We start from the raw sequence: 20,923 nt of genomic DNA on the forward strand, positions 1-20,923 counted from the left end.
TACTCTCCCTCCGAGTCCCTGTACGTCTTTCTTACCTTTCTACATTTCTCTATCTGACTCCGCCTCCTCTCTGTGTGTCGTCTGTGCACAAAAATACCCCCCCCTCCCTCCCCCCTCTCCTCTCGCCTCCACACCCTCAACCGGTACCGTCGAGGTGGTTCCATTGTGCCAGGCCCAGTATGCCCCGACAGGAGCCCATGATCCTGGGTCAGTCCGAGCTGCACTCCCATTGTTCAGGGCCGTACATTACTGTACTATTCTGGCAGGTGAATGCAGGTGATGATGTTCAGAAGTAAGGGATGATGGACAGCCGGGGGGGTTGGTTCATTTTGCAGTAATGACGCGCTCCCTCTCGATCCTTCTTTCCAAGGCGCACAGTTGAAAGCCACCAACACTGGGTTTTTAATGGCCTTTACAGGCTCTGCCAGTTCATCGGATCTGCCGATGCCTTCAGGGTACGGACGGAAAACACCACAAAGGAGCTGTAGTCAGATTGCAGACCTTTTTCTGTTTTTTTTTCCGTTGCAACATCTCTGCTGCAGGAATTAAACCGGCGGTGGTTGAACTCTCCCCAAACAATTACAGTGGTATTGACAGTGAAGCTCTCAGTGTATTTCCAAGGGCAGTGCGCTGTGCCGCTGTGATGTCATCGATCAGACAAATGGAGCAGCTCTGTTCAAGCTAACAGATTTTTCGAAATTTACTCCGTCGGAAACCTCTGAAAGCAGGCTGCTGCCCCCCCCCACCCCCCCTCACTCCCCCTCCCAAGTTCTCCGCAGCGATCGCCATCGCGTGTCTCTAGTTGTCGGCTAATTAACTTTCCTTAATTTGTCGGAGCCTCAAAAGCTGAGTGATTATGCGGGTTCTGTGTTTAACACGCGGCGGGTCCGACACAGCGGCGCGTGCACATCACGAGTGCGGTCCGTTGTCATGGTGAACCGCCGTCTCCAAGGGGCCGGTCTCACAGGAGGAGGCAGGAGGAAGAGAGGCCTGCAAACACACAAGTTTCTCTGTGGACTTCCCCTTAAAAACTACATAAAACACGGATGTGATGGGTTTTTTTGTGGTTTTTTCAACACAAAACCCTTAGGCCCAACCCAGATGTTCTTCTGATTCAACCGATGCCGTCCCAGATTTTGAAAAATCTCATCCATAACGTCTGGTACTCTGTGATAAATAGGACCGTATGAGGGGAAAACCTCACCCCCGGTCCACAGAGGCCATTCTGCGCTTTGTTGTAAATATTCAGACCAACCTTCGCTGTGGTGGAAGACGGTGTGTGTGTGCATGTGTGTGCGTGTGTGTGTGCGTGTGTGTATGTGTGCGTGTGCGTTGTGCTGAGGGAGGGAGGCTGTTGGAGGCCTCTCAGCTCGGTTCTGCTGACGATCACAAGGTCCTTTCGCAGCACATCTGGAGGTGACAGCGACTCCGTCTTCACTAATTGATCTGGATGATGGCGGGGATAGAGTAACGGATGTGCGCGGTCCGCCGTAGGCATGGTTTCACATTCAAGTCGATGAGTCGTGGAGGCTCCTCCCGCGCTGCAGCATCAGCATCCGAAATTCAACGGGGTTTTTTTTTTTTCTCAAGGGATTTTTCTTTTTTTGTTGGTCTGATCTTGGATCACCGCGACTCCACTTTTCTGTTATTTCCTTTTTCTCCCTCCCCTTTGTGAAAGCCTCCTCATGAACTTCAATTTTCCCCGGTAGATGTGTTTCTCTCTTGGCATGGTAAAAGCAGCGTGAGCTCTTTCTCCAGTGGAGACGCAGCGCGTCGCGTAAGCGCTTTTGCCGGCTCACGCGGAGGCCGCGATGCTCGGCTCACGCTGTCGTCGCGAAAAACAGCCTGCGAAACCGTGAAAGAGTTCAATCTGTAAAAAGAAAAAAAGTGAAATGTTTTTCTTTGAGTGTTGGACTCGATCTATATTCCCCCGCAGCTCAGTGGAGGCTTTAAATTGAAGGGCTGCACAGTTGGATTATTTGTTCTACAGTGGGAGTAATACTGACTCACAAATGGAAGTTTTACAGAAAAGCTCTTGTGCCTTTGTGCTAATGCTATGCTAAACAATGCTAATTATCAGTAACGAGTGTGATTGCAACGCTGGTTTTGACAGGCAATGTTTGTTTTTTTATATGGAACTTCAAGTTCTTTTCTAAAATATATATTTTTTGGGATGGATCTACTACAAAAGCTATGAGCAGTAGCCAGGAGCAAATTTGAAAAACCTCATTATAGCAGTTATGATGAAAACATGGCGCCTTATTTGCTAAATTTACCTGAAAATCCGAACATTGAAAAAAATTAAAATAAGCATAGTCCTTTTTCCTCATTGAAGACATTCAACATGTCCCAGTGGGAGAAAACTATTTTTAGCTGCTTCAGTTTTAGGGTCTTGCTTGATCTATTATTTCAATGGCAGGAAGTTTATCCCTCGCAGCACTGGCAGTTATTTATCCTCTGATCCAAGAAACAAAGAGGACACGGATCAAAAGATGGATCAATGTATCGCAAAGGGCCCGACGACTCAACGTGGGACGTGGAAACTTCCCCCCGTTTCGTTTGAACCAGACGCCTGCTTATCGGTTTCTTTTTCCCCCCTCAAGATGAAGCCCCGCCCCCTCCCCCGCGGGTCTCCTCCAACCCGCTTCCTGTTGATGCGATTGCTGCTGTTGTTCCCGCCCGTCCCCTCGTTTTGATCTCGTTACGTCCAAGGAGTGCTTGAGTTATAATGGCCTGCAGAGCGATGCTTCGTTACGCTTAGGTATGAGATGGAGATCTGACTGGTGTCTGATGCACGCTTCCTATTTGGGGGGGGAGGACACACATTATGTGTGAAAGCTGTTTTGGTAACTTGAGCGTTATAAAAGTTCTTCTCGGGGCTAGGATGAAAGCACCGTATCTATTTAGACAAAAGCACAAATGAACACAAAACCCCCGGGTTAAAGAGATCCAATGCGCACATAAAGCTGGAAACGTAAAAGAAGCCAAAACAAGCTGCTTTTCCAAAAGACGGAAGCCCCCCCAAAAACCACCAGCTCCCTCAGGCAGACGATAACAGGAGAGGACGGATCGATGATGAACAGATACCCGAGACGTACGGATGAGCACATGACTAATGGGAGAACAGGTCGTTTAACGCGGCCCGAGTCATCGGTAATGGCCGCGGGCGCCGTGGGGGGGGGGGCGGAGAGAGAGCCAAAATATGTCGGGCGTCAAACCCTGTGACGGAGGAGTCAACGCCTGACAGGAGACGGGGGGGCTGAACAAAGTTGACCTTCAAAAGACCAGATAAGCTTCACCAGAGCAGGAATCCCCAAAAAAGCAAGATAGAAAAGGAATGGTCCACCTGAAAGAGCCCCCCCTGACAGCGTTGCTTTCTATGAGTCTTTATTTAAATAAATGATCCAGTGGTCAAATCTCAGAAGGAAGGGATTTTTAAAAACTGCTTTATTGTGTCATTTTATTTCAGCTGCATTTAGCTTCACCCGGTTATACACCCACACACTGACATTTGAGAGTGACTTATTCTGAGGGGACGGTTTGTCTCTCTCTCTCGGCTTTGATGTAAATTACAGTCGGAGGCAGTTGACGGAGGACAGAAAAAGTGAGAAAGTTTGAGAGGAGGCCAAAATAGCGAAAGGTTGCCAGGTAACGTCCTGGTCAGGCTGGAGTTTGACCTTCATGGATGTTGTGTTTGCTGGTCACTTTGGTGGTCCTCGGGTCCAGAGCTTCAGTCCACAGAGGGACTAAAAAGGGGCTCCGTCCCGCTCTGAAAGCCACAAACAGGACGACTCTAACGGTACCTCTGCGTGTTGTGCAGAGCGCCGAGGCGATAAGGAGGCGGTCGCCCTCGGCAACCGGCTTTGGGCTGTTATTGTGGCGAGAGGCAGGATATCACTTCAAATTCATAGTGAGAATGACTGAGCAATGCAATTTAACAAAATCCTCCCCCCCTCCCCCTCGCTCTCTCTCCCACCTTTTCTTCTTCTGTGTCTTCAAATGGCTTCTGCTCCTTTGTGTGATTAAACTTGACTACTTCTTTGTCCTAAAGTCTGTATCTTCCAACAAGGATATATATTTATGTATATATATAGATATATATATTCAGTAGCAAATCCCACCCAAAAAGATTTCTTGCTCATTCTGGTTTAGTGTTTGGCCCCCCAAAAAAAAAAGCTCAGTTAGATCAACTGAACTTAATTATTGGGCCAAAAATGCCCTGAAGTGGGACTTAAATGAAACACCCTAAAGCGCTGAGCCTGTTGGTTTCCAACACTTTCGGCAGCGTGTTTGCAGCGAGATTCCACGGCGTGGGATCTTTCATGAGGGATGAGAATCCAATTTCACCTCGTGCACCCTTCACGTGTTCATTTGAAAACCTTCTCCTCCTGACTCGCTTGAGTCTTCTGTCTGCTGGAGCTTCCCACGTGTGTCACGGAATGCAAATTCAAACATAGGATGGGAAATCCTCAGATTATTGATCCAAAATTGATCGTTTTTATCTACGTTCATCGTCTCACAGTCCTGATCCGGCCTCTTTGTTTCTGTGTGGCGTGAAAAAATGAGTCGCGGTACAAAGGCTCGTCTTGGCGGCGGCGGCGTTCTGATCTAAGATTCTCCCCGCCCTCCTTCAAGAGCTGCTGTGGTTTTGATCTATAAATACACAACGCACACTCACACACACACTCACTGACGGAGATGCAACGGGCGCTAAGAGGAGCGTCTCCGTTTCCCCCCGCTCGCCTCCGTCCCCCGACGGCACCACCGAAGAAGAGGAGTTTTGTTTCAGTTTGTAGAGTATATTGGGGTTTAGGTGTGAGAGCAGAAGGAGCTCCACGTTTCATCTTTACCTGGAATCATTTACCTCTGCTCATCCCTCTCTGGTGCCCTCCTCCTCCTCCTCCTCCTCCTCTTCCTCCTCCTCCTTCCTCTCAGTATGAATTGATTCGGTCTTATTACCTTACACACCTGCCCCCTGGTTTGGCTCCACTCTTATCTCTCTCTCACACACACAGACACACATCTGTTGCCTTGTATTTTTTTTTTTTTTTTTTTCTCGGCTGCTTCTGTCATACCCGCACTCACACAGTCGCACACACACACACACACACACACACACAGACAGTAATCAGAGCCGGCAATCTCTTGTATTTTTTGAATACGCCAGCTAAAGTGAGATAGGGATACAGTCTCAGCTTTCAGCGCCGGCTCCGTATCGGCTCATCAGCCGAACCGTAGTCACGTCTCACCAAAATAGAAGCGCGCCGTGTTGTTGAATGCGAGAGACATGGCGGTGGCAGCAGTGTGTGTGTGTGTATGTGTGTGCTGCACATGCAAAACAACTGGACCCGTCATGCAGCCCCTGAGATTTAAAGCACCCACCAGACAGAATGTTTGGATGTATTTCTCCTGTGAAAATGAAGGCGTGCAAATCTTTTCACGTGTATGTATTTGAGGAGATTATGTTTTTCTCCTCATTTATTTTAATTGCGGCACAGGACTCAACGAGTCCTCTCTTCCTCTTTAAAGACTTCTGGCAGCAGAGATGCAGAGATGTGTATTTTTGTACTTCGAAAAGTTCTGAAAAATAAAAAGTCCAGCCAGTATTTTGGTGATTTGGACGACTTCCAAGGCTTCGGTGGGCATGAAAAACTCTCCTGCTTGAATAACCTGCCGATGAGCAGCTGTGTTTTTACAGTGACAGAGTTCTGCGTCCCTGTGAACTCAGAGCAACAAGCTTTTTTACATGCAAGTTTGGCGTAACTGAAGAAAAAAAAACCCCACCGAAACCTGATAACTTGAACCAACCAAGCAAGGAATTAGGTAAAAAAAAAAAAGCCTCTCCTCTGGGTCCGGCGTGATCCTTCAATGGGTCCGATGAGGGCCGGGCCAACATCGCTTGGCAATCCGGGGGGGGACGTGATTGATCGAAATAAAGAGAGACGATGCGTAATGCAGACGGTGTCAGCTGTCCAATCCCCAGAAAGGATTTTATGATGGATGACAGGCTCCAGCATTTAGTAGTCTCACAACTCTGCACTGCACTCACAGTGATTACATCTGAGCGTGTGTGTGTGTGTGTGTGTGTGTCCGTCAGTGTGTGTGATTCTGCATGCCTGGGGTTGATTACGGTGTCGAGCTCGCCTGCTTGCATGAATTTGCAAGTGTGCGCGCAAAGGTGACGGTGCAGTTTGTCCGTCTGTGATTGTGTGTGTGTGTGTGTGTGCGTGTGTGTGTGTGTGTGTCGCTGCAGGAGCCCAAGTGGCTAAAAGGAGGATGGGTGGGCGGGCAGTGAAGGACAAGTGAGGATGTAGCCGAATGGGATGGATGCGACGAGTGTTTCGAGGGGTCGAGGAACACATGGGAAGGACGAGAGGAACGAATGGAAGGAGGCCCGGAGGAGGCCCGGAGGAGGCCCGGAGGAGGCCCGGAGGAGGCCCGGAGGAGGTCCGGAGGAGGTCCGGAGGATGGATGGACGGTTACGCGAAGCCGCGTCCGATGGCGACAGACAGACAAGGTGGCGCAGGAGGTGAGGGAGGGGCATTGCTGAGGGCAGAGAGACCGAGGGAAGAAGGAAGGGATGAAGTGCAGGTGTCGGTATGGGAGAGGCACGTCCGCAGAGGGAAGGAGGTCAGAGGTCAGAGGTCAGGAGAGGCTCGGCTTCCTTTACCGATGGTCACGGGGCATCGTCGTGATTCCCACGTAACTCCAACTTATTGTTACCATGCCGACCCAACTCCGGCACAAACCCCCACGTTGCCACAGCTAAGTCATTTTAATGCATCTGGATGTTAGGTGGTAATAACTGTATCTCCATGGCAACTGTGAGCAACTTAATTCCCTGATAAAAAAGATATGATCGAAAGCCTGGGGGCTGAACTTGTACTATTTCATCGAGTTGCTTTTCCAAAGTCAAGAGTGAACTTTCAAGCTCAGATTTTTTAATTTTTTTTTTAAACCCTTCCAAAAATCAACGATAACGCACAAAGCGGCCAAAAAACTCCCAAGATGAGAGCCATTCCAAGTCATTTTCATTCACAGAAAGCGTGTGAAGCCGTGCGAATGCTTAAACACTTACTCTAATGGCCTAGCGTCTACATATTGATTCTATAGTAAAGACACAGTAAATCTCTGTAAATCCTTTATACACAGACCTGGCACACACACACACACACACACACACACACACGCTTCCACCCAGTTCCCCTCGAGATCGGAGAAAGAAAAGGTCTCAGGTCAAAGTTCATTGTTTTAATCCCGATGGGTCTCTGCGTTCGACCATAATTAAGATAAAGCTTCTTTCTCCAGACCTCAAGAAACTAATTTCATTTTCAGTCGTTTTATTGTGTTCCATTTACATCCCTTGAATCAATTTTTTAAACTTTTCTAACAGTGTGTCCCCGACCTCCAGATGTTGACGGTTTGTAGCGGTTTTAATTCTCCTCACGAGGAGAACGAATATTTCCTGTGAGCTCATAACAACTCTCAGATCCATATCCTGTACTCAGTTTAACGTTTAGTCTTGATGACATTTCTATTTAATTAGTTTCCTGTGCCGTCGCTGAGCGGTATTACGCATCGGGGGGAAACGACCTTCTTGTGATCATTGAGAGCGGGAAAACTGAGCAGTGAGCAGCTGCAGTGACGGCAGAGAGGGATCCTCAAGTGTGGGGACGGTAAAGAAAAAAGAACACACACACGCACACTTGAATGAAATTAAGTGGTTGATAAATTACTTTAGAGAGAGAGAATTTAGAATTTTAGAAAACACAGCGGCGAGCGGCGGCGGGGGGGGGGGGGGGGGAGGCCGTAAAGCTCCCGGCGCCGGGTTGACGCCGGGAGGGCGGCTCTGGGGGGACAATGGAGCTCATTTGAATAAAGGTGACAAAAGTCGGGCCCGGCGGGGGGTTTGTTTGTCGGCCCGGGACGCCGCAGGTTCTTTCCCCCGTCTCGCCACTCAGCCCCGGGACACAGAGTTAATTCTGTCTCGGCCCGCGACCCGAACCACAATAAACCCCACTGAGCTTATTGTCTCCTGACTTGCAGCAGCCTCTCAGGCTGTTTTCATGCTGCGCACAGATTTTTTTGTTTTTTTTTTGTATTATTTGTTGTCTGCTATTAATCCTCTCAACAACAAATATGATGCAACGCACGCACACACGCACGCACACACATGTACCCCTATTGTGTGCATGTGTTAATAGACCTGCATGTACACACATAAACCACCAATAATGTTGTTGATTTCATTTGGCTCCCATGAGGTTATTCAGAGAGGGAGAGGCCAATATCTACTTACCATCCTCTGTGTGTGTGTGTGTGTGTGTGTGTGTGTGTCTGTTTTTGTGCAGCCTTAATGTTTCTTCGCCCGCTGGGCGTCCATCTGTGGGTTTGTCTGGTGTCATTTCCACTCTAAATATCCCGCCACACACACACATAAACACACATGCTTAACATTCTAAATACACTGAGCGCACACACCACTTGCACGCATAGGAGTTGGGCAAAAACCAGACAATGAGCGGCACCCAAAATGCTCACACAGACACACAGACACACACACACACGACGCGCACAACGAGAGCCCCTGGGTGCCATAGAGGTCCCTCCTAATACTTCCTATTCATCATGCTGCAGTTGAACCCCCACTTGTTCTAACCTGCGCGTGCACTCGCACACAAACACACACAAACACACACACACAGAGACACACACATTTTATCCTCATAAAAGCATTGCTCGCATAGATCGGCCATTAAGATAGAAGAGTTTACGAACGGAAAAAGAACCTCTGGTGGGCCGATAATTCATTTACAAACTGAAGAGGGATGCTTCCGTGTGTGTGTGTGTGTGTGTGTGCGTGTGCGTTTGTGGTGAATAGTAACACAGAAGCCGATTAAGAGAGGGAGGAAAAGGACGGTGGTGTGGGGTGAGAGGAGCATGCGGGGGGGATAATGGAAGCTGAGGAAGGAAAGAAAAGAGAGAGAGATAAGGGTTGACATAAAGAAGAGGAGGAAAGGGAACAATGGAGGAAGAAAAGGAAGGAGGACGCGAGGAGAGAGGGAAAACCGAGGAGGTTTTTCATCGAGGAGAGACAAAGGAGCGAGGAGAGAGAGAGAGAGAGAGGGGGAGAGAGCCGAAGATAAAGAAGGAGGCAAAAGGCAATAAGCGGAGGAAGCCCTGAACCATCAAGAGGAGAGAAAAAGAAAAAAAGAACATACGTGTTGGAGAAAAACATCGGTTTCAAATCAGCCGTCCAGTTCACTGCAAATTCCTTTAATGTACGACCGCGAGGCATAACAAGGTTTTTAGCCCTAACATCCTCCCCCCCAAAAAAATCCATCACAGAGTTCTGAATAATGTATCAGCGCTATAATTTGAAATCTAAAGGGGCCCTCGCGCTGGACGAGTTCTCTAATTTTAAAAGACGACTGTCAGCACAGATGAAGCACATTGAGACGGGTCCGGGCCGCTCACTCATGCCCGCTGGCCTCTGATAATGTCAGCGGGCCAAAGAGGCCGGATCAGATGGGACCAAAAAAAAATAAAAATTAAAAAAAAGGCAATCTGAGGGGCTGATGGAGGATGAGGATGAGGAAGACAAACAGTGTGGGTTGGACACGCTCCCCATTCAAGGCACTCGATTTGAGGGAGAGACAGTGAAGGGCACACAGGTGCACCTCTGCACATGATATACACTGTAATCAACCGTTTAATTGTGTTAAATAATTGTAAAGAGCGTCTGCCGCAACCTGCAATTACTACTAATGACACATTGAGCTTGGTATCAGCCCAGGGCAGACACACACACACACACATACACACACACACACACACACACAGTGTCATAAGGCTGTCTAATGATCTTTGATTGATAGTCTTGTTAGTGTGTGTGTGTGTGTGTGTGGATCTTTGTATATTAACGTTAGTTGTGTGTATCTGGATTTGTTGGAACTTTTTCCGGTTTGACCTCTTGACCCCTTATCGAATTAGAAGCTTCCGGGGCTGAAGAATCTCACGCTGTTTCTAAAAGTCTGACCCGAAAAAGGAGCCACAACGTTCACAATCTCATCTCTGTCCTCATCGCACGGCATTCAATGGATTTATACCCACAACAACAATCCACTCTCAGCAATAACACACACACACACATACTGTATATTTCACTCCAGGCAAAGGGAGAAAGCAGCGTCCAGCTGACAGAAAACCCAAAGAGCAGAAACGGAGAGAGACCGAGGGGTGGACAGTGGCAGACAGAGAGGGACGACGTGTCGGAATACCAAAACTGATTAGCCGGTGGTTCTGACATTTAAAGGCCACGTTTACATAGAGGAATCTTTCGTGAGAATATTAATCACTCCAGTTGATCCACAGAGGGCTGTGAGAGGGACCCCCCCCCCCCCCCCTCCCCGGTGCCCAGGGGGAGATGAGTGAGAAGAGAGGGAACATCGGCCCAGAGGTGCGCGACGCCCACAGAAACAGGGATGTTAAAATGTTAGTCGCTATTGGTGTGCCTGCCGGAGTAGAAGGAATGCAAACAACTCGCTCCACTGGCACGCCGCCATCGCGACCCATCGACCCGGGGTGTTACGACTGCGCAGCTAACGCTAACGCCGCGCGGCCTCCGTCTCTCCACCTGCTGACCAGATTTGTGAAATGGAGAGGGGGGGTGGGGGGGCGGACGAGCCGCCTCGCTGCACCTTCACTCCCAACACTTGTCACGTTAATCCTTTAATTGACCCGCAGCCGTTAAGAGTTAATTGGTCCCCGGCCTGCGAGCACGGGTTCTTTCTCTCTTTTTTCCCCCCCTCACGGCCGCTGCTGTTTGAACCCTGCAGGGCTCCACTCTCTCTCTCTCTCTCTCTCTATGTCTCTCTCTCTCTCTCTCTCTCTCACCCCAGCGTGCCGAGCCACGTGACGAAATTTCTGGGCAATTTCAAGGGCTCGAAAGGAGCTTATCTGCACCGCGCGGAAAGTCGAGCCGAAGCTCACTCAAAGGCGGCGCGCGAGTGAGTCACAGGTGTGTCGCCACCGCCCCGAAAAAAGGGGCTTTACGACCACGACCTGCAGGTACGACGGCCCCACCTGCCCTCTTTGAAGATAACTTCCAGCAACTTCCATCTGCAGCTGGGTGACTACGGGCTTTACGGCTATTACAGATGTGATTGAACAGCTGTGATGACAATGAGTGCGCCTGAGTGGGGAAATTGGATATTTAATGGAAAGGTTTTCACCTGTGATCATCGTTGTCTTTTTCCACGTCCGCCCTCCTCTCTTTCTCCCCCATTTGCTCTCGCTCTCCCTTCATTTTCTTTCCTGTTCATCCTTTTATCCATTTACTCCCCCCCCCCTCTCACTTTGCTCAGCCCATCCTCCCTGCCGCCTTTTCCTCCCTCTCTCTCTCTCTCTCTCTTTCCCTCTCTCTCTCTCTCTCTATCCGAGCCCTAAGTAGCCACAAATGGTCCCTAATAGCCTCCAATGGAGATGAATTGATCGTTGCGCGATTGGAATCGATGGGAGATTGCTTCTTTCAGTACACAGCGGGATACGGCGCGCGGGCCCGCGGCCTTAATTAAGTTAGCAGTAAAACAAGATCGCTTTGGAGGTTTATTTTAGGAGAATAAAGTTCACGAGGGTGAAAAAAACATTTCAGAAGTTTTGACGGAATGACGAGAGCAAAAAGGAATCGGTATATGTGCTGCTTCTGATTGTTATCTACTCCATCATTCTCACTTCCTCTGCCTGTTCCTTTCTTCTGCAGCTCCTCTTCTTCTCGCAATCCATCCACCCCCCCCCCCCCCCCCCCACTCTGTCGACCATAATGGGATGAGCCGCAGAATTTGATCAGCAGTATTTTAAAGGTCACGGAACCCAGCGAAAACTCACGGCCCAAAAAAAGGGAACGAGGGAGCGGTGGTTTGGGACGGAGGAATGGAGACGGCAGGAGAGAGGGGGGGTAGGAGGCTAGCGGGTTGGAGGGGGGGGGGGGGGGCAAGCCGTAGAGAGGGAAATGCTCTGCGTGGGGAGAAGCCGGAAGGTGGATATGTAAACATGAGAAGAGGAGGAAGAAGAGGAAGGTGGAGGGCGAGGTGGGGAGGGATAGCGCAGTAATGGAGGAAAGAGGTGGAGCAATGAAGGGGGGAGCAACGGGGGGGGGGAGGCAATTTATGTTATATGACAAAACAGATGTGGGAAAAGATGAATGCATATTAAATATGTAGGAGAGGAAAGAGAGAACGGCTTGATGAGGAGAACGGGAAAGATGAAGGAAATGAAAAGATTAGCAGAGAGAGAAGGGGGGAGGAAGGTAAGGAGGGAGGAAGGTAAGGAGGGAGGAGAGGAGGGATGACGGCCGTGTGACTCTCTCGCCCACCAACCTCTCTCTCTCTTATTCTCTCTCACCCCTCCTCCAGCTTCGCAGATAAAGGACACTAAATCCCCCACAATGGCCACGCGGCGCAGTCATCTGGAGCAATAATGACTCTTTAATATCGTCCAATCAGTCATTATCAAACCGACCCAACTTATTACCAAACTCAAGACTCTTTCTCCCGCCACTCATCGTCGGCCCGATCCCAAAGTTTTTTTTTTTCTGAGGCCTTTGTGCGTCTCTTTCACTGTAATTATTTTGGCCCGATCACAGCCCGATTGTAGACGCTGGCTTTGTGCTCGGGCCTCCCTGCAAACTGCTGCGTTCGGGGGAACTCCCGCTAACAAGAGCTCTTTGCTAACAACAACAGCGGGTGGAATAAACATCCTCGCTCCCCGGGGTGTTTTAGACGGCTTGACAGACGACAGGCGTCGTGTTATTCTCTCTACACAGACAGCAGCGGGGGGGGGGGGGGGGGGGGGGGGCACGTTAGCTTCAAGAGAGGACTGGAACGTCTTCAGGATCATTCCTGAAGACTCGTGCGCCGCGCGTTCACAGGTGGACGCACCGCGCGGACAAACAAGCAAGGCCTCATCAAAGCCCGCCTCCGCAGACCCCCCCAAGGCCCCCCCCTGGCCCACCCGCCCGACTCAAAGCTCCGCCTCTGCGGGCGCCGGAGCCGTCATCGGCTGCGCGTGTCACAAAGACCTGACACACCTGCTAGCGTAGCCGCTAACGTAGCCGCTGTGGCTGCTGAAAGGCTCCGCGGCGACTTCACACCTTTATACGAGGCTTCTGTCGCGCTGGCACACAGCAAGGGATGCTGGGAGCGCGGCGGCGGGGAGGGAGGGAGGCGGGCGGCGGACGGCGCGGCTGTGTCTGTCGCGCGTCAGGAGCGCCCCGGCGACTTAATTACAAAGAGCGACGCGCCGAGGCAGCCAGAAGTCGGGTTGTTTGGCAGCTGCGCCGTGTAATGAGGATTTCACGCGAAGGGAACGAACAGATGCCGCGGTTTCAACGGCAAAACGAAGAAAAAAAGATGGCCGACCATAAAAGGACGAGGGATCGATAACGTTGTTGCCCAACAATCATTCTCTGGGCCACTTGTGTTTGTGTGTAATTTATGGTGTGTTCTTTGAGGAGGGCGTGGAGTTAAGGCCTGTTTATATAATTGGTGGTGAAAGAGGAGACCCCCAGGGGGGGGGGGGCTCAATAATGGACTGGGAGGCACCTGACGTCTTCTGATGGCCTCTTCACGTGTGTGTGTGAGAGAGAACGCGCACAATCGTCAATGGGACGACACGACGCACGTTTGCATAATAAAACGGAGCCGATGCACAAAGATGCAGAGAGAGCCGGAGAGATGGAGCCTGAAGCGCACATAAAGGCAGGGACACAAAGAGACACAACCCCCCCCCCCCCCCCCCCTTGCACACACACACACACACACACACGCACAATGTGGTGCCAGCTGAGCCGTGTGTGTCCAATAACAGCAGGTGCTGTCGAGTGCAAGCAAAGCAGAGCTGCCCTGACATGCAGACACAGACACACACTCACACTCGTTCATGTACCTCACTCCTCTTGTACCGCTCACATGCAATTATTACTCTCCTTTTTGGAGCTATTGTCGAGTGGGTGTAGTTTACACGAGGTTGCTGTTGATGTGTGTGTGTGTGTGTGTGTGTGTCTGTGTGTGTATACCTGCTATTTGGCTGTGAGCGGCTGTGGTGTTGCCATATGGTCTCACATTAGTGCTCCCTAAACTCAGCCGACCAGAAGTGTGTGTGTGTGTGTGTGTGTGTGTGTGTGTGTGTGTGTGTGTGTGTGTGTGAGTGTATCGTGTGAAGAGAAAGGGGAATAACATAAAAACAAAACCTCACATCTGATGTGTGATGCTTAAATACGGCGAGTTCATAGTGCAGGTCTGTAAATATCACTGTTGTTTGGGGCTAAATGAAGCCCATAATGAGCTTTCTTTCTCCTTAACGCACCACCTTCTCCGCCTCGCTCTCTCTCCTCCTGCTCATGTCTGTGTGAGTGTGTGTGTGTGTGTGTGTGTGTGTGTTAATGTATTTAGCAATACCGTATCATACGCTGTGCTGCCTTCATTAACTATCTCAGCATGAGGCTCTAGCGGCTGAATGGTAATAAAGCTGCGGTGCAGACACACACACACACACACACACACACACAGTCCTTAAAGCCTGACAGTAATGTGGAGATAGCTGGTGTCAAAGCTTCTGCCTTGTTTTTCGAATAAATCCCAGTGGTCAAATTTAAACCCCCTTTCCCAAAAAGAAGACACTTTTATTGTGGTTGTATAAATGTAATTTACGGTGCTGTTACATTGCTGCTAGAAACAAAAACACTTTTGGGGTCCTTTTTTTTGTTTTTATTAGAAGGAGAGGCTTCCTCTTTTGTTTCCTCTGATGTGCCCCTCCCCCTGCTCCCAGGTCAGCGTGCTGGAGCGCCAGGTGATCGACTTCCTGGGATACCAGTGGGCTCCGCTGCTGACCAACTTCCTCCACATCATCGTGGTCATCCTGGGCCTCTTCGGCACCATTCAGTTCAGGCCCAGATATGTCACCGGGGTAGGTATACTCTCTATATATTCATATATATATATATATACTGGCAATGCCAATTGGATGAAATATGAATTGCATGGTAAAAAGAAATGTGATAGCATTGCTGTGGAGAGAGTGTCGGAATAACTTGTAACCTTGTAGAACGTATTAGTTTCTATAGTCGCGCACACACACACACACACACACACACACATCACATGCAGGCGTGTAAAGTTATAGAGGTCCTTGCAGCAAACACATTTTCCTTCTCGGTGTGGTTGGATTCAGGTTGATTTGTTGCACCATTCCGCCCGTTGTTTTTGTTTCTCGCGTCTTATCATCATCGTCAAAAAGTGGAGCCTCCGTGGTGTCCTTTCTCCCCGTCTCCAGCTCGCTCCCAATGCAAGACATGACCGTTCATTTTTAATCTAAAACAAAGACCTGTCAGATCTCGTCTGCCTCTCACTTTCTCCCCCCCCCTCCCCCCTTGTTTTCTCTCCAGTACGCAGCCTGGCTGGTCGTGTGGATGACCTGGAATGTTTTCATCATCTGTTTCTACCTGGAGGTTGGAGATCTATCCAGAGTAAGGAAAGCAGCTTGGATTTCAAAATTCTGATGCAAGGACACGGGGGGGGGGCAGCAGTGATTCGTTGATTCTACTAACTGGCTTGTCTGATTTAACGTATTCCTCTATAACTATAGAGCTCTATTTTATTCCAAAAAACGACTGAAAGGCATCAATGATTTGATTGATGATCAATCAATTTCTTTACTACAATGGAAACAAGTGCTGTAGTTTAGTAAGAACCAATTGGTTTGGTGTTGAGAGCAACACGCAGGGAGAGAAGCTCGATCAAGTATCGAGACTAGTCATTTTTAAACGTGGTCGTTTCAGTGTAACTTCAGCGCCCATAATCGGCGGCGGGGGGGGGGGGGGGGGGGGGGTGGCAGTGTAACCCTGTCAGCGGCCACTCGCCCCCTTCACGCGCCTCGCCACATGTGTATATAAAAGCACATCCAAACACAAAGTAAAAGTTCTCGTCCAGTACGAACGCACGTGGCGGTTAATTAGGTCCAATCAGCGCTTCCACGGAGAGAGGAAATCAGCTGATGGGAGGGCTGATTAAAGGCTGATTACGCTCTGCGGTTTGATGTCGAAAAGATAAAAAAAAAAAAAATGTTTTCCCACCACAATTAGCTCCGAGATACTTGTTCTATTTGGAAAGTTACGCAACACGCGAGGAATCCGCACAAATCAAAAACGCCACGTCTTCATCTTCATCCTGGTCCCAGCGTGTTCATCTTGATTACTGTTACTTCGGACTGGAGAGCGACGGCCCTCATATCCCCCCCCCCCGCTGGGTTGCTGCTCGCTCGCTGTTCGATGCCCTCGCCCTTGTCCATCTTCCCTCCCCCCCCCCCTACCATAATCTCCTCAAATACATACACGTGAAAAGATTTGCACGCCTTCGTTTTCACAGGAGAAATACATCCAAACATTCTGTCTGGTGGGTGCTTTAAATCTCAGGTGCTGCATGACGGGTCCAGTTGTTTTCCATGTGCAGCAGCCCCCCCCCCACACACACACACACGCACACACACACGCACACACATCGAGAGCCTCGTTAAGGTAGGGTAAATCTCTGATTTGAGGGATTTTAACAGTTAAAAGAAGCTGAAATACGAGCCTTTCTGCCACGTCGGGAGCCCGTTACAAACATCTGGAAAAAACGGCACTTCAATATTTCAAAGGTTGATTGAATGGAACAAAAAATGAACGACGTCTCTCGTAAAATGATACAAGTCTAACATTGAGCTTTAAAAAAGAAAAGAGAAGAGGAAAAAAAACGGACCAAATTATTTCGCATCGGGTTTATAACGAGGGGGGCGAAAGACCCAGTTAATTAGAGACACCCTCATCAATTACCCGCCGACCAATAGGAGCGAGGCGCGCGCCAACCAGCTGCCCGACAGCTTGCTGGTTACGACCGGAGCGGTTCACCTGCGCCTCGGTCGAGGGCACATCGACCCTGACCCAGTTGGCGGCGGAGAAGTGGAGCCGCAGACGCCCCATTTCCCCCCCCACCTGCCCCCCCCTCCCCCCGTTCACCAGCTGTTGTATGCGATGCTGGTACTGACCTGAGGAATGTTAAAACGAGCACATATGTGATGGTAGCCAGAAAATACGACACGCGAGGATTTATTTAAAAAGTGAGATGACAGCTACACCTCCGCGGTTAAACCCGATGGCCGATATTTTAATAAAGAACAACAAGCCGGATCCGTTTAAATATAAAAGAACATAACAGGTTTATAGTAGAACTCAGATAGAAATCAAAATCCCACCATGTGATCCGTCTCAGGGAGAGTTCTGGATGAGAGGGAGTCATACACGCGGGACCGAACGCGTCTTAATCCCCCCCCCCCCCCCCCCTCCGGCCCTTCTCTCCCTCCCTCCTCTCTTCATCTCCATGTAATTCCTCCCTCCCTCCCTCCCCCTGTAATAAGGTCTTTTTCATGTGCCTCTCCTCGCTCCCATCGTCCTCTGCGTCGTTTCCCCCGAAGTGAAGACTTTTGAGGAAACGTGTCCCCCGTCGAGGAGGCTTGGCTGTTTGTTGCCGTGGTGACAGTATAGAGATTTCCTTTTTTGTTTGCACGGGGCCGAGTGCCAATTCAACACATTACTCTCATGCACTCGGAGCACTACTTTGGGGGGGTCACGGGACAAAAAACTGTTTGTGACAGACTCCCATTTTTCTTCATCACAGAGATCTGACATCGGAGAACCAGCCTCTCACTTTATCAGCGACCCTCGGAGTCACGACGGAGCTTTGATGTAATTTTCCAGCGACGACGCGAATCGCACAGATTCCCAGATTGAGCGTCCCGAGCAGTGTTTAGATTAGAGGAGGAAAAAAAAAAAGTAGGATCCGACTGTCAAGGCAGTGAGAAACTCGCAGGCCGGGCTTCTCCTTTTAAATGACATCCCCCCCCCCCCCAAAAAGAAATCTCTTGGAATTCCATATTCGTTTGGCGTTAATTGACGAGAAGAAAAACAAACAGGCCGCATCATCAGCGGCCTAGTTGCGACACGCTTCGCCTCCTCGCCCCCCCCCCCCCCGCCTCCCCCCACCTCTTTTTCGCTTGATAGACCTTTGTATCTAACATGTATCTTCTCCTCCCATAAGACCCCCTGTGGAGCCCCAGAGGCACGATGAGGTGGCATAGGACCTGTCTTGACGATAATTTGAGTTTCAGCCTCAGTCTGTCACACTCACCACCCCCCCCCCCCCCCCACCCCCGTCACCCCGTCCCCCGCCACTCAGCACAATCTCAGATGCAGCAGCAGTGCCACAGAACTCATCTCTAGAAGGATTCCTGATGCTGCATCCCTGAGACATGTGACAGGTTTTGGAGTGGAGGCTGTGGAGAGGGAACTGTCACCACACACACACACACACACAAACACAGACACACACACAAGCAGTCCACGGTGTCACGTGAGAAGACGCAGACAAAGTCACACGTTGCACACACATGCAGCGCGCTCAGCTGTCAGTCATTCACTAAAGGGGGGTGGCGGGGGGGGGGGGTTATCCTTTTTCTGCATACCGCGTAAGTCAAAGAGTGCGTCTGTGCGTCGGGAAAACTTGTCACTTGTCACTTTCATTAGGGGAAAGACGAGGGACACAAACTCTCACAACAGAGAGAAGACAGTCGGCAACAAAAGCACAGCGCGGAGGGACAGAGGGACGCCAAAAACTAAAAAGGGGGAGGGAGAGAAACTGAAGAAGACTGAAGGATTTTGGGGGGGGGGGGTCGGGTAGAGGAGGTCAGAGGGAGGCGAGGGGGTTAAGGCGAGGGGGGTTAAGGCGAGGGGCTCGCGCGGCACGCCGTGGACGGAGCCCACATGCCCGACTCTGTGGCCCTTTCTTCTCAAGGAGAGAGGAAAAGCAGACAAATCCTCCAGGTAAGACGGCTTATCTGACATCTGAGATTATCCGAGAGAAAGAAAGAAAAAAAAAAAACGCCTCCTTCGTATCGGGTTCGCGTCAACATCGATATGTTGTCAGAGCAGGCCGGGCTTTTTACCGCGAGATGAATTGTGGGAGGAATATGACAGTAAATCAAACCGCAAACCACCTAGTTCGTCTTGCCAGTGAAGTGAGGAAAAAAAAAAGGAAAAGTAAGACGGCTGAGGCCAGTTTGAATGCTAATAGTCACTTAATATTACTCCCCCCCCCCCCCCGCCAAGTATTCATTCTCCCCCCCTGATTAATACAACGAACCAGCGAATGGCACACATTTTAATCACAGACGTTGTGGTTAAAACACCCGTTGATGCATCCACCCCGACTGTGTTTGATCAATGGACGCTCTCGTTGAAACCCTGGCATGAAATTGCCTTTTTCCATCAACACGACTCTGGTGGGACTCTCCTTCCAGCCGATCTGATCCCTTTTGAGCTCCGAGCCGGTGATTCGTTTTGATTGTTCGCCGTTATACTTTCATACTTCCATGTGCGACGGCCAAGGTTTCTTTTTTTTTCTTTCTTTTTTTTCTCACTTGTTAAAAATACGAGCAGCTGATGAAACGCAGATTGGCTGCACGTCGCAGTAGATGAATGGATTTGATTGACTCGCCCGTCACTTTTAAAATCCGTTTCAGGGTTTTCGGAAGTCTGGTGTTGATTTGGAGCTTTGATCGTGTTGGATCTCGCCGGGTTGTGTTTGTCAGAAGAAGCGTTTGGGGGGGATGTCTCGAAGAACTGGTTGGCATGAGCTTCCTCTGATCTGAGGCCCGCAGTAATGTTCGTTTTTATTTTAAACAGTAAGGGACGGTTGGAATGACACAAACACGTTCCTCTGAGAAGGCGCGTTGATGTTCATCCCCAGCGCGCATGTCACTTAGCGCTTACGGCATTGCTAGCGGTTTCTCCCCCAAAAAAAAAAAAATCCAATTAACCCATCGAGAGCTCGCATCGGCAACTCCGCTCCCTTATCCAATTATGGAGCCCACCTGGTGCGCGATCATTGGCCCCCGGCGAAAATGAGAGATCCGAGGGGGGTCACGTCGGTTATGTTGAGGCATTTGCTTAGAGATGGTAATAGCTTTGAGGGGGGGGGGGGTAAAGGTCAGGGTTTAGACCCGGGAACAGACTTCATATCTAGCCACCGATCTCACCCCAGCAAACACACACAACCACACACGTACAAACAATTCCCCAACACCCTGAACCAATCTGATAGGAGAGAAGTGCCTCGGGCATTACGGGTTAGGGCCTCATCTGACACTCATGGGAAATCACAGCGAAACAACATAGGGAGATGCACCGTGACTGATGATGTTGATGCGAAACAACACGGGGACGAGAGGGGGGGAAGAAACAGACAGAGGTGCAGTTGGAGAGAGGAAGAAAATGGACTGTGTAGAGAGAATAAAGGTGGCGCTCACTGGTCTTCTGCCCTTTAGTTTGATGATCTGCTGCTGATCGTCACGGCAACGACAGTCGTTTCATCTGCCGTCCGTCGGTCCGCTTCCCCTCACGACACCTGGAGCTTGTGTCGTGTGTTTGGGCCGCGTGGAAGGTGTGAGATCATGGGACCCCCCCCCCCCCCCCCCCCCCCTCCCATGTGACCCACGTCCACACATCAGAAGAATATCTGCGTCTGCAGAGAAGGAAACACAATTCTCTCAGGCTGAGATTCTCAATCCTTAATTGCCTTGAACTTTGCTACTTAAGGTGTCATTTATTTTATTACATCCAATGCGTTGACATATTTGGTAATATCCTGTCCAGACAGTGTAACATTTTAACATTTTCATATCTATCTTTTTTTGTTTTTATTGACGTCACACCTGCTTTGATCAGAATTGTACTGAGTTTTGCCGTAATTTATTTCAGAGTGGCTGTTGTTCTTACACTGCCACGGTTTAGAGCTTTATTTATTTTCTTAAAATTACACAATTTATGCCAAATCTA

General features: G+C 49.8%; 1 protein-coding gene across 1 annotated transcript in view; it reads left to right on the forward strand.

Moving 5' to 3' along the window:
- The window catches only part of nkain2 (sodium/potassium transporting ATPase interacting 2), a 41,941-nt gene that overhangs the window by 4,780 nt on the left and 16,238 nt on the right, over window positions 1–20,923 (forward strand). Inside the window, exons 2-3 of the mRNA XM_037449160.2 lie at window positions 14,827–14,964; window positions 15,443–15,523. Of these exons, the coding sequence (XP_037305057.1) occupies window positions 14,827–14,964; window positions 15,443–15,523 (219 nt within the window). The remainder of the gene's footprint in view (window positions 1–14,826; window positions 14,965–15,442; window positions 15,524–20,923) is intronic.

This window comes from Pungitius pungitius, chromosome 20 (genome assembly GCF_949316345.1).
Source record: "Pungitius pungitius chromosome 20, fPunPun2.1, whole genome shotgun sequence".
Classification (NCBI taxonomy): Eukaryota; Metazoa; Chordata; class Actinopteri; order Perciformes; family Gasterosteidae; genus Pungitius; species Pungitius pungitius.